Source organism: Ictalurus punctatus, chromosome 5 (assembly GCF_001660625.3).
Source record: "Ictalurus punctatus breed USDA103 chromosome 5, Coco_2.0, whole genome shotgun sequence".
NCBI classification, from domain to species: domain Eukaryota; kingdom Metazoa; phylum Chordata; class Actinopteri; order Siluriformes; family Ictaluridae; genus Ictalurus; species Ictalurus punctatus.
This window is the reverse complement of record NC_030420.2, coordinates 3,244,818-3,258,715: the sequence shown is the minus strand read 5'-3', so window position 1 is coordinate 3,258,715 and position 13,898 is coordinate 3,244,818. Positions and strand designations below refer to the sequence as shown.

Sequence of the window (13,898 nt, the reverse complement as noted above, 5' to 3'; positions counted from 1 at the left end):
CACTGCAGAAACTGGCTAAAGTGGAACTCGGTTCCTACATCCAAAGCATGTAGCGTGTATAATTCTGTCCATTGACAGAAACGATGGACGTCTACTGATGAAGCGCACGAGACGCTCTGGCGCCATCTTGTGTCTGAAACGTCATCAGTCGAACCATGACAGTTTATAGATGTACAATTTTGGTGTTTCCAAGTGAAAACGGAGCAGAAATTTCTGCCAAGAACATCGGTTTCCCCGTCCGCTGACCAAAGCAAGTGCAGAACAGACGTTTTGTGGGAGGAACCGAGCTGCTAAAGAGGGTTGGAGGGACACTACACAAATTAATCACGAAGCGAAGCACAAACGATACGATATGATGATAAAAACACCAACAATAACTATTATTATTAAATTAAAGAGGAACCTTGAGGAACACGTGTATGATGATAAAGCACAGGTGTACAGATATATACACTCTTATTTGATATTTTTATTCTCTAGGCAAAAGTTTGTGCTCCCTGTCTAATTGAATTAACTGTGTATTAACATTTAGAGAGAGGGAGAGAGAGAAAAAAAAAAAAGTGTGTTTGCTGCAGCGGTTTTCACTTGGCCGGGGTGCACAAACTTTTGCATACAACCCTTTCGTGCTACTCACGGGTTTTATCTTCCATCAGGATCTGGAATGTCTCTCTCTGCCTCTTCATCCCTGAAAAGAAAATCACCTCAGAATAGAGTTTCGGGACAATTACGAGTTGAGTGGTGTTTGTTTGTTTATTTATTTATTTATTTATTTATTTATTAAGCAGGTGGTAACTAGGGACGCACGGATACCGGTTTGAGAATATGTCGTACTTATCGGTACCGAGCTCGAAGCGAATATTCCTGTACTACTGATTAGCACGACTCAATCAGGGGCGTCGCAGAACGTCATTTAGATCGGTTTACGTACGAGCGCGTCAACGCACGTACGAGCGCGTCAACGCACGTACGAGATACGAAGATCGTTCTAGCTCACAGCCGGCTACGTTCGTTAGCTCAGATCGAGCTGCAGGTTTTATTCAACTTCAGAAGAGTTCAAACAGCTCCTCGAACAGCTCAGGATCTTGCAATTTTTTGGGCTCCCCCCCCCCCCGCGTTTTTGCGGAAAACTACTTGAATTGTTGAAATTCGCAAATCGCACGAAATCGTTCCGGCGTGACGTTTGTTGGTAAGCGAGACCTTTCCGCTGTAACCGTGTTCGACGCACTCGAATGGAAGACGGCTTTGGTCGAACGCGCGTCGCGACGTGACGTGACGTGACGTGTTCCCCGGCCCGGACCTGCGCCAGTTTAAATTTTTTAATTCCGCGTAAAATTTCTGCGATGGCAAGATCCCCGAGGAAAGACTCGCGGCTGTAAGTAAAGTACGTCGTGGTCTCCGTCGTGCCAGAATCCCTTGTAGCAGCTGATCGTCAAGAACGACACGCCGCAGTCATATTTACCCTCCTAATCATCGTTACGCGCCGACAGCGATAAACACCTCGCGCTCGCGTCACTCGTGTTGTAGGAAGACACGACGGCGCCTCGTCGCGACGTTTTAATTATGAAGAAAAAAAAAACGTCCGTTTGCCGATTAGCGCAACAGCGTACGCCAGGCTTACGTCACATCGTACCAGGAGCTATCGGACGCCGGCGTCGGAGGATTTCTACACGTACGAGTAAAAAAAAGAAAGAAAGAAAGAGAGAAAGAAAGCACGGTATCGGCATCGACGCGGCCCTAACGATAAATCTCTGTGCACCGTATTCGCTCGTCTTGCACCTTCATCTAAATACACTTCTGTCAATCATCACGTGACGGATCCTTTCCCAACCCCGCCCCCACAGGAAAATTATGACACGTACAAAAGTCATTTACCTTCAAAACAAACGCAAACACCCAAACACATCGATGGCAATAAGCTTTTTATTTAAACATTAAGGCAGTGTCTGATTTTTTTTTGTTTGTTTGTTTGTTTGTTTGAAACCCCGTTTAATTCTTGTACACTGCTTATCCACAAAGCTTGCTGGTGGCCATGTTGATGTTCAACAGTGTGAATAACAGTTTCTCTGTGAATATCCACCTCGCAGCAAATCACATAAATATGTACACCCTTGTTTTTTTTTTTGTTTTTAGGCCTATTTACACTCCACACTATAATACAGTGGGTTGGAATTATGTTTAAAAGAGAAGAAGAGAAGAGGAAGGAAGAGAGAAGAAAGAAGAGCGGACGATACGGTTGTACAAAACGGAACGGCAGCCGACCCCTCGCGTTCATCCCCACCCTAAAGCTGTGAACGGGATCTGCTTCGCCCCCCCCCCCCCCCAATTTGTTGTTCTAGAAAGAACGCTGCACGTTCGCTGTGAATTTTTTTTTAAATATATTTTTTTAAACTATTTTTGTTTTCACGTCTCTTCTAAAACGAGCGGTAACGTCGGGAGCGTAAAATGCGTCGTCTGGAAAATGCGGATTAATATCTGTATAGGAAGAAAGAAAGAAGAAAAAAAAATGAACCCTTAATTAAACGATTGCCTTCTTATGTGATGCTCTTTGACGTTTACCCCCACAAAAATAAGGGTTTTTTTTTTTTTAAACAATCCCCCACCGCCATCATTCGCTCCGAGTTGAACAAACAACATCGTAGTGCCCGAAAACAATATCTAGAGAACGTGACGAAGTTCCGTTTACACGAAATAAACACACGATGTAATATACACAGAAATGATCGCTTCAACACGCCACTAACATCCCTTTAAAAAAAAAAAAAAAAACTCCCACTGAGGTAAACCTGTGGAATAGAATCATAAAAGTCTTTATTTCTTATATATCAACGTTAAAGAGGGATGGATTTATTTATTTAGGGGGGGGGGGACAAAAAAAACAAAACAAAAAAAAAAACGTAGCAAACAATAAAATTTGACGTATATTTAAAGCACATGCAAAGTAATTGTATAGTATTTATAGCATCACGGATATCAGCGTCGCGTTTCGGAGACGTGTTAGTGTGAGGACATGAAATCCACCGCTCTCAGCAGTGTGCACGTGTGTGTGTGTGTGTGTGTGTGTGTGTGTGTGTGTGTGTGTGTGTGTGAGTGAGAGAGAGAGAGAGAGAGAGAGAGAGGGGACCGGGACACACCAGGTGTGTTCGTCTTTTAAGCCTTGAAAGAAAAAAAGAAAAACCGAGAGAGAGAGAGAGAGAGAGAGAGAGAGAGAGAGAGAGAGAGAGAGAGAGAGAGAGAGAGAGAGAGAGAGAGAGAGAGAGAAGGAAAGTTGTGCGTAGTCACTTGGTAGTTTTAACTTCAGGACCTGTACGTCTCAAATAAATGGCACTTAACACCAGAATCCTTTTCGTTTTGTTTTTTTGTACACAACAAAGGGATACACGTTTATACACATGAGGTGTTGGGTTTGGAGTCCCAGTGAGCTGAGAAGTCCACTCGCTGTGGGCGGAGGTCCCCTTCCTCAGAGAGGAAACGACAACAACAATAACAACAACAACAAAAAACACGCGCACAGAAAAGAAGAAGAAGAAAAAAACAAAAAAACAACAACCCCATATGAGCGTCTTCGAATATATCGATCGTCCATTTTTTTAAAAAGCGACGACAGAGCAGTCTTCGATGTACATGGCTTTGATTTGGCGCAGTCTCTTCAACCGGCGTGTGTGTGTGTGTGTGTGGACTTCGTGGGGACCTGAAAAAGCAGCGTGGCGTCTGTATGCTCAGCTCGACACTATTTCCTCTCTGATTGTCGCTGGAGCGTCGGACGTTTTATCTATTTATTTATTTATTTATTTATTATTTAATTTTTTACAAAAGGTGTATTGGTGAGAAACATTAAAAAAAAAAAAAAAAAAAAAACACACACACAACAACAATACTGTATAAAGAAACAAAACAAAAACAATTTTTAAAAAAAAACAAACAAAAAAAAAAAACCTTAAACGAATAATCAGCGTCCGTGACAGGACAAACAAGAACTGTCTGCTGGCCAAGTGCTTCATTAAAAGAGAATGCAAACAAATTAGTGATACATACACACACACACGAAAACAACAACAACAACAACACTACTTTTCAGCTTCCATGACAAGAAAAAAAAATTTGAGTAGAGAAACTGTTGTGTAACAAAAAAAGAAACTTTATCAGTGACATTAAAAATAAAATGTATTATGTACCTTGTAAACTAACACCCATGGAAAAGAGTGACACACACACACACACACACACACACTTTCGTGAGCATTTCTCTTCAACTGGACTGAATATACGTATCTCAGAACAGAACTGGAACTGGCTCATTCATCTGATTCATCAGTGTACACACACACACACACACACACACACACACACACACACACGGTCCTGTGTACCTCAAAATGTGCCTCAGAAGCTCAAGTGGTGAATCAGAGTGTCTGTAAAAGCAATGCGCGACGCCACGGCCAAGATTTGTTCGCTTTTATTCGACGTAGCGAACAAATAAAGCAAGCGCACGTCTACCAGATTAGCGTCACTCAAACACCGTATCTCGACCAGCTGTGTGGTTTTGTGGAGTGGTTCGACACATGGATGTGTTTTATCTATTTAAAAATTTTTTTTTTTAAAAAACAGAAACAAAAGCTAACAGTCAGGACGTAGCAAAGGATCAGACTCGGAAAAGAGGTGTGGCCTAAGGTTTAAAGGCGGAGCTGTTAGCCAAGCTAGCCTTACTGTTTAACTACGAAATGAAAGGCGTCAACAAGCTAAGCGGACGCGTTCGTTCCATTTTGGGCCAAATTACCGGTTTAAAACAGCAATGCATAGCTGTAAGTCTTGTGTGTGTGTGTGTGTGTGTGTGTGTGTGTGAGCAAGAGGCGAGAATGTGAGGATCCTGAGAGGTACCGTGGAGAGAGTGAGTGATTTGTCGATGTAATATGAGCGGTCTTGGAGTGACGGCACACGCTAATGTCGGTGTGCAAGTGTGTACACGCTTACGAGTACTCTTCTGCAGCAGCCATGTTCACTAGGGTACATCCGAGTGCGAGTGTGTGTGTGTGTGTGTGTGTGTGTGTGTGTGGTACTTGAGAGAAGTGCATTAGTAATATGAGAATAAGCGTATTAGTCTGAATGTGTATGTGCTCTCTAGTGTGTTTCACCATGTGTGTGTGTGTATCCATCCACATCTCTGTTTAATGTCTCAAGGAGCGAATAGAGGAGATATGCGCGTGTGTGTGTGTGTGTGTGTGTGCGTGCGTTCACTCGCTGTCGGACAGCGTCTCGTACTGAGAGCAGAGCAGCGGTTTGGGTTCCTCTTCCCAGGTGCGGCTCTGAGGCTGTGGAGGTCCTGCAGCGGGCTGGGTGGGCGACGGGGAGGGCCCGGACATCACCGAGCCGGGTAAACGCATCATCGTGAAGGGGTTACAGGGGTACGGGGTGGAGCCTGAGCACACGCAGCAACATAAACAACTTCGTGAACTTCGTAAACAAAATAGCAATCATGATGACGACGTGAGAAAAGGACATTTTATTTTATGACGTACGGAATAAAATAAAACGCTTGGGGTTGTGCCGTGACAGGAAAATAATCAATAATCAATGAAGCGTGGTTACCGTTACCAGCTTGAAAGCGCGAGGCGCTGTTCTCATTTACGTTTTAGACGCTATAGATTCAGTCTCTTTTAATTAACTAGAGAAAACAACAACAACAACAACTTATTGTCCTGATTGAAGATTTCTGAAACCTTAAAGTTACAGCTCTACCCCTGACTCTTACAAAGCACCGACACTGGAGACTCCTTCCACAAAATTGTTTTAATTCTGTGTAATAATGTGGAGCGTTCGAGGCCCTGACTCAACTGTTACCATAGAAACAATAACGGTTATAGGACGCTCCGAGCTTCTGACCAATCCGAATTGAGAACTCAACATCGCTATTTATACTGTATAAATGATATATACACACACCGTCCACTTTGTTAGGAACACTCTGTAGAAGTGCTGATTGGACAGCGGCGTGGATGTGCAGTTGCACACTCATAAATGAGCGGACGGTGAGCGTATAAAATCTTTACGTTTGTACTCGGCGTGTGGTTACCTGCGGACGACGGTCTGTCCTCCCACACTCGGTTGGTGAGAGGCGTGCGGCGGTTGCAGTCTCCCTCAGAGTGGACGGAGGACACGGAGGACGGTCTCTCTCCTCCCGACAGTCCGGGACCGGGAGACTTTGTCTTGCGGCCGTTGGAGCGCCCGCTGCTCTTTGATTTACCTACGACACACACACACACGCGCGCGCTACTTCAAACCTGTTTTGCCAAACATCATGAATGAGTGTGTGCGTTAGTATCGGGGTGTAGGAGTGTGTGTGTTGTCTAGATCCGTACCAGGCAGTGAGTAAGGCTCTTCAGTGCGTGGATCAGCAGCAGCAGGGGGTCCGGAGTTGGAGGCCGAGCGCTCGTCCGCCTGCTCGTCGTATTTTCCCATCAGAGCTTTGCGGATGATGGCCTCCAGGCCGATGGTGTTCCCGCTGGAGTCTGGAGGAGGCTGGCTACGCATGCTCACCGACCCTAAGACACGCACGCACGAAAACCACCCGGTGTTACAAGATGTACCGAGATGTTGTGTTTTCCCCCCATTTCAAATCCTGCATAAATAAATTAACAGCAGCGGCAGCGTTTAGATCACGTGTCGCGCCTGCCACGCAAGTCCCTGTGAATTAGCCGTTGCTATAGAAACGATAACGTATTAGAACAAGCGCGTTAATATAAACACCATCTGACCGATCAGATTTGAGAAGAACGAGATATACAACTCACTGAGCACTTTATTAGGAACACCTCGTGCAGTTATCTAATCGGCCAGTCGTGTGGCCGCATAAAACCGTGCGGATATGGGCCAGCAGCTTCGGGCAACGTCCACGTGTTCCTGATAAACTGCTCAGAGGGTGTACGAAGACCATTTCATAATGCACATAACGCTGTTTGGGTTGAGAAGCAACATACAGCAACGGACATCTTTATAAAACTCCGGCAGACATTTTCTTTCTCTCGAAACCCTCGACGATGAACTGTTAATAATATTGTTATTAATTCGTCATGTCAGTGATCGGCTATATTAGAAGGTTACCTCCAGTAGCGGAGGCAGGCATGTTGAAGATCTCTGTCCCGGGCTGTCCCGAGTCTTGGAGAGAAAATAAAAACCATGAGAATTTGAAGTCTTTTCTACATGTATAGACACCTGTATAGCGCTGCTGTATTAAAACGTGCTACGAACTCACTGAAGTCATTGTCGTTGCCCACGACCATCTTCTTGATCATCTCCTTCTTGCTCTTGACGATGGCGGAGTTGTTCTCGGTGAGTTTGCTGAAGAACGCAGGCGGCTGGGAACTGCTGGAGGGGGAGCGAGATCCCATCCTGACAGAGGGACGGCAGGAGCGGAGGAGTGAACGGTTTACGTGGTGTGTAACGGTATAGGAGTATGTATACGGTATTCACGTCGGTGTGTAGCGTGCGTGCTAACGTTAGACGCCCATACCCTTGTTCTGCTTGTTCGCTGGGACACGCCGCCGCCTGGGATTCCGGCTCGGACACGCCCCCTGGTGGAGAGACCGGCTCGATGCACTCAGCGGACAGACTCACTGGGGACACTTTGCTCTGCGGGGGAGACCTGTGTGCATACGAAGACAAAAAAATAAAATTAAATAAATAAATAAATAAATAAATAAATAAATAAATAAATAAATAAATAAATAAGCAAGCTCAGCATGAGTCTTAGACTGATGTTATTTTTTTTATTAGCCTCACTGTGGTGGGTTTAAATACAAAGACCAGCTACGTTATACAAGTTGTAAGGTTATAAGACACCATTTATCATTCTATACGTATTAGTATTATTATTTCGGGTATGGGGTACACGTCTCCGTACCTGTCTCTCAGCCTGTCGCCGACAGAGCCCTCGGGGGTAAAGCGGCTGCTGACGCTCGGCTCCGAGGGCGTCTGGGGGGCGCTCGGGGGTCGAGTGAGGTCCAGCACAGGTGAGCTGTGGTAGCCGAACACAGGCTGGCCTCCTGCCTGGACCTGCTGTGATTGACGCATGTAATCTTTCTTAATCACCTCCTGAAACAGGAAAAGGAAGAACGGATTGTTAGAAAGTCTGCTTTCATTTCCCCGGAACACCACGCGAACCCAAAAAAAACAACAACAACAACAAAAAGGCTCACGCTGATGTGCTGGGCGAGGGTCACCACTCTCTGGGAGCTTTTAACAGCCGGGGACGGGGGCTGCTGGCTGGGAGACAGTCTCTCCTCTGGAATAAAAAACACACTGTGCTCCAGAGCCTTCTGCTGAGCTGCGGTGGGAAGGAAAGGGAGGTGGGGGTAGACACAAAAAAAAAAAAAAAACACAACACACGCATCTAGGTTAGATAATATATTTCACGAACCAAATGTCTCACTCAATCACACTGACTGACTTTAATGACACCAAAAATGCTTGAATGTACAAAAACGAATGCAGCGTTATTTATTACTGCTTTTAGATATCAGTACTAAATGCAGCAGATGATGTTCATGCCCAAATCGGTCTCCCTATGTGTGTGTGTGTGTGTGTGTGTGTGTGGGCGCATGATTCCCCTCTCTTTGAACACTCATCTTTTTCCTGCCCGACCCCCACAACCCTGTTTTCCCTCTTTCGCTTTTATACCCTCCTACACACACACACAGCTATCCAAACACCGTAAGAGCGTTCCCTCGAGAGCTGAGAAACTCCGAATCTCGGAAAAGAACAGGAAAATACTCGGAGTCACGAGCGTTCTCAAACCAGCGTGAACCTGTGGTCTCACCGAGCGCACGGAGCTCGTGGTCCTTGTTCTGAGTCTTGTCCCTGTTCACGATGCCGCTCTCGGTAGCCGTTACGGGAAGACCCCGGCCTGCCGCGAGCCCCATGTGGCCGCCGGGTGCCTGGGCGAAGGCCGAGGAGTAAACGCCGCCCCCGCTCGGGCTGGACATCTTGGCGGACTCGGACTTGGGCGGAACTCCGCGACTCTGGGACTTGCTAGGCTCCCGGCTCAGCTCTTTGACCGCGCTCGAGTCCGGGTAGGCCTCGCTGACTCTCTGGAGGTGCCCGCTGTAGTTTGGGTAACGTGAAGAACTCTGTGGCACGGACCTGGACAGGAGGATGAAACATGAACATCAGGACCGATGAATATCAGATACAGATAGTCGGATAGACCCGTCCGTCTGATTCCCGTGTCTGACCTCAGTACAGACGGGCTGCTGTGCTCTGAACTCTGCAGGGTTTTCGAGCTGGTGTTGTGCAGGACGGTGGGTCTGTGCTGGAGGCTCTCCTGGGGCCGAGGGCTCATCGGGGACGCCTGGTGGCTGTAAGGCAGGGAAGGAGGACGCGAGCTAGAGCTGCTGCTGCTCCCGGTCTGCTCTGCTGCTCCTGCGGAAAGCGAGAACAGACAGGAGTACTGTTACACACACACACATATATATATATGTACAGAAGAAATGACACGCTGTTTATCTATACGGTGTCTTCAGTACTGTGTGCATCGCGACACAATTTTTAAAAAAGCGTGTGCGAGTCCACGTACCAGGTCTCCAGATGGGGGCGTGCTCCACGTTGCCGTGGCCGAGAGACTTCTCCCTCTCTCGGTCTCGATCCCGCTCTCTCTCCCGCTCTCGCTCCCTCTCCCTCTCTCTATCCCGCTCTCGTTCTCTTTCTCTCTCCCGCTCCCTCTCTCGGTCTCTTTCTCGGTCGCGCTCCCTCTCCCGGTCTCTCTCGCGCTCTCTTTCGCGCTCTCTCTCGCGCTCCGTCGGCGTGCCCTGGAGCTTGCCTATGTGCGAGCTTCCGACTAGAGAAGAGAATAAAAAGAAAGAAGAAAAAGTTTGCAGTGCAGTGTATGTTACCCTGAACGCTGAGAGTGCGCGCGCGTGTACGTGTGTGTGTGTGTGTGTACCTGGTGAGATCGGCGAGGTGGTGTACACTCGGCTGGGGAAAGTGGTCGGCGTTCCGGGGTGGTAGTTGATGCGATCCATTTGTGACGCAGACGCTCCTGAAGGAAGTGAGGAGACGATGAGACAAATCACTAATGACACGTCATACTTTTTTTTATCCGTTTATAGTTACTCTTAAAGTTGTGGTAAGTATAGGTGAGACGCTGGCGTGCGTGTGTGTACCTCGTGTCGAAGGCGAGTAGGATAAAGGGAGCGGCGAGTCTCGAGGCGCTCTCAGTAGGTCTGATCTCTGTGTCATAGCTGCTGCAGGCCACTGGTGCATCTGCTGTGAGGTGATGTAATCGGTGAAGAGCGTGTGTCTGTTCTCGAGGGCCGCCGTGTCCGGGAAGCCCCGGATTAGATAATGGGGATAGGGGTGGGGGTAACCAGGGGCGGGAGCCAGGTGTCGAGGCAGGTAATAAGCAGCTGAGGGTGGCACAAAGTTTAGACACACTCGTTCTTTATTTTTCCACATTTTATAATAATAATAATAATAATAATAATAATAATAATAATACATATGCACACAATGTTGACCTACCTGGATCTATAGGGATGCCCCGGGGCAGGGCAGCAGGGTCGAACGGTAGCGGGATCTGCCCTCGGTACATATCGGCTCCCAGACCCTGCAGCAGCCTCTCGTAGGAGGCCAGTGAGGCAGCGTGATCCCCCACTACAGGCAGCGGAGACTTGGTGGCTCTCATTTCCCGAGGAGTAGGAGTGGACTTCCGCTCCTGCTGAGGAACCTTCGCAGAGCCTGAGAGCGACACATTGATTCACTATACATGCTCGCTACATAGAGGATAACATGTTGCCATTATATACACACACACACACACACACGAGCCAAAGAGTTCTATATTAAAACATGCGCATGAGGATTTACGAGGCTGTAGTACGGAGTCTCTGTGCAAGCACGGTGCCGCGTACCTTCGTGTGGCCGCTGCGGCGTGTCCCTGCTGGTCAGCGGGGATCCTCTGTGTGAAGACGCCGCGTACCCCGCTCTCTTGTGCTCGTCGTAGCCCACCGGGCTGTGGTGGCTTTTGCCTGCCTGTTCTGCCCCCAGCACCAGGGAGCTCGAGGTGCTGACCACGGCGCTTGGCCGAGACTTAGGGCCCGGCTCGTCGTAGTGGCCCCTCTCTAAATGAGGTGGGAGACCCGAGTACGGCCGCGGGGAGCTGGATATGATGGAGCGCACGTCGTGCCGTTTAGACGATCCTGCAGGCTCCATTTTCAGAGGCGTGCCCTGCGAATAAATCCTCGTCAACGCCGCACACAAACGCTCAATAACGTAGTTCTACGTGACGTCGGAAAGAACGGACACGGAGGTACAGAACCGACACCGATCCGGTGTTTCGGGTCGGTCGCGTGCCTGATACGGACCGGATGGTCGTTGCCGTGAATGTGTTCAAAAGCGGGACGGAGTTACCTGCGTGATGGAGCCCTCTTTAGGTGCTTTGCTCATCAGCACACCCTCCGGCGGGATGAGGTGGATGGAGCGCCCGCCCTCTTTAACCGTGGGCACTACGCCGTCGTGGGGGCGGCCCTTGTTAGTGTCGGGGCCGCGGGGAGACGGAGAGCTCTCGCGCTTCAGCTGCTTCGGCTCTCGGCGCGAATACTCTTCCTGCGACTCTACGTGACGTGGGATACCTGAGGGGGGTGGGGGTACGGGGGTAGAGAGAGAGAGAGAGTGAGCGAGGGAGAGGGGGGGAGAGAGACAGAGAGGAGACAGAGACAGAGGGGGGGAGGGGGGGAAAGGATATGGAGAGAGAGAGAGAGAGACAGACAGACAGACAGACAGAAAGAGAGACAGACAGCCAGTTAATAGGCATCTAAACTCCTAACCACGTAGTGTTGGGAGGAAATGAGACACTGGTAGAAATTTTTTTAAATGTAAAATCAATAAATAAATAAATCGAATATAAAATCCTAAAATGGCTGCTGATGTATTTGCTACAAAAACGCTACTTGTTACGAATCTGCTGCTCCCGTGACCCGCCCTGAACGGATACTTCACCTGAACAGCTAGTCGTTCTCTCACCAGCCTCTCGTTAAAAACACGCAGCACCGACACACACTCCACCAGACACTCCTTCAACAAATGCTATCTAAACGTCCTTCGCCATATCAGCGCTGCGGTACGTACAACATGAAGGCGTGTTACGATCAGACACGGGAAAGCATGCACAAGCGGCGCTCACCCTGCGAGATAGAGCCGCGGATATGATGAGGACGAGGACTCTCTCTCTCCTGAGGCATTGCTCTACCCATCAAACCTACAACAGAGTTGGGGGGATGAAGATCTTTGAAAATAATCATGGAGGGAAAAACAAAAGCAATCGATGGGGTGTGTCTCGAGCTGCACTGACCCTCGGCGGAGGACAGGGAGTCCCGTAACGGCAGCACTCGAGAGATTCCGCCCCCTTCCATGACCTCATATGGGCGTTTCAGTCCCAGCACTTCTCCCCTGCCTTCGTCCTTCGGGTTCGGAGCGCCTGTACACAGCAGAAGTGTAAACGTTCGGCGTGTGTGTGTGTGTGTGTGTGTGTGTGTGTGTGTGTGTGTGTGTGTGTGTGTGTGAGCGATACGGGCTTGTGATCACACTTACGGTCGTAGGAGAGGATGTGTCCGCTGATGCCCTCGTACAGAACGTGTCCCTTGGCTTGGTTTTCGTCTCGGGATCTGTCCCTGCTAGGACTGTCCTCAGCGATAAGACGAGTAATGGTACCCTTATACAGCACGTCTGCCGGGGTGCCCTGTCACACACACACACACACACACAATAGTGCCGTTTGACATAGAACCAGCTCTCAGCATAATATAAGAACAGCAGCATATAGAAAACAACATGGCCTTTACTGAGTGTGTGTGTGTGTGCGCAACATATCAAGGATCACATCTGACTCAATACATACCCACATTACTTTCTGTGTGTGTGTGTGTGTGTGTGTGTGTGTGTGTCAGCACACGTGTGTGTGTTTATGCGTGTGTGTATGATCAGCAGAAGGGTAAATAAAAGGAGAGAACACTGGTGGACAGCGTGTACCTGCTGCTATAGCAACTGAGTGTAGAGCGCTGGTTAGATCATTCTGTGCTAGTACACACACACACGCACAGGATCAGACTGTGCTCAGCTGCGGACATGCGAGGCGACTGACAGATGACTGGAGATAAACTCCAAAAGGTCCATATTAAGTTGTTTACCTCAACTTAAACTGATTTTTTTTTTTTTTTTACGCCTTAATATTATGAAACCGACATTACGAGTCACTCTGAGCTCCTTCATTAAATGGTAAATGGCGCACTTATATAGCGCTTTACTCTGTGTCTCATTCACCCATTCACACACACACACACACACACACACACACACACACACACACACACACACACACACACACACACACACACACACACCAATGGTAGCAGAGCTGACATGCAAGGCGCTGACTTGGGGTTCAGTGTCTCGCCCGAGGACACTTCGGCATGTGGAGTCAGGTGGAGTCAGGTGGAGTCATGTGGAGTCATGTGGAGTCAGGTGGAGTCATGTGGAGTCAGGTGGAGTCAGGTGGAGTCATGTGGAGTCAGGTGGAGTCATGTGGAGTCATGTGGAGTCATGTGGAGTCATGTGGAGTCATGTGGAGTCACGTGGAGTCATGTGGGCCGGGAATCGAACCTCCAACCCTACGATTAGTGGACGACCCGCTCTACCACCTGATCCACTTCCGCCCATTATTAAAAACGTGTTTCATTACAAAATCAGCGAGACGAATATATCACACCCCCATTATTATTTATCTATTTATTGATTTATTTAGTAAACGTAGAACCGTACTGAGCGTGCGGTTCTCGCCGAACCTCGCCGCTGTACCGCTTTCGCAATGCAGAAAATGCCTTCTCGGGCAAGTAATAAACAAACGTGTGCACAGA

At 48.3% G+C, this 13,898-nt stretch overlaps 1 protein-coding gene across 5 annotated transcripts in view; it reads right to left on the bottom strand.

Moving 5' to 3' along the window:
• Positions 1-1,902: 1,902 nt before the first annotated feature.
• The window catches only part of ncor2 (nuclear receptor corepressor 2), an 84,780-nt gene continuing 72,784 nt past the window's right edge, over positions 1,903-13,898 (bottom strand). For all 5 annotated transcript variants that reach the window (XM_017467719.3, XM_017467723.3, XM_017467722.3 and 2 more), the window contains 19 exons: positions 12,577-12,724; positions 12,338-12,463; positions 12,170-12,244; positions 11,398-11,618; positions 10,899-11,214; positions 10,510-10,725; positions 10,152-10,394; positions 9,932-10,027; positions 9,566-9,826; positions 9,225-9,411; positions 8,810-9,132; positions 8,190-8,317; positions 7,895-8,085; positions 7,505-7,636; positions 7,247-7,383; positions 7,096-7,149; positions 6,354-6,536; positions 6,068-6,238; positions 1,903-5,413 (listed from right to left, as the gene is read on the bottom strand). In XM_017467719.3, coding sequence (XP_017323208.1) covers positions 5,229-5,413; positions 6,068-6,238; positions 6,354-6,536; positions 7,096-7,149; positions 7,247-7,383; positions 7,505-7,636; positions 7,895-8,085; positions 8,190-8,317; positions 8,810-9,132; positions 9,225-9,411; positions 9,566-9,826; positions 9,932-10,027; positions 10,152-10,394; positions 10,510-10,725; positions 10,899-11,214; positions 11,398-11,618; positions 12,170-12,244; positions 12,338-12,463; positions 12,577-12,724 — 3,393 coding nt within the window. In that variant the 3' untranslated portion in view covers positions 1,903-5,228. The remainder of the gene's footprint in view (positions 5,414-6,067; positions 6,239-6,353; positions 6,537-7,095; positions 7,150-7,246; positions 7,384-7,504; positions 7,637-7,894; positions 8,086-8,189; positions 8,318-8,809; positions 9,133-9,224; positions 9,412-9,565; positions 9,827-9,931; positions 10,028-10,151; positions 10,395-10,509; positions 10,726-10,898; positions 11,215-11,397; positions 11,619-12,169; positions 12,245-12,337; positions 12,464-12,576; positions 12,725-13,898) is intronic.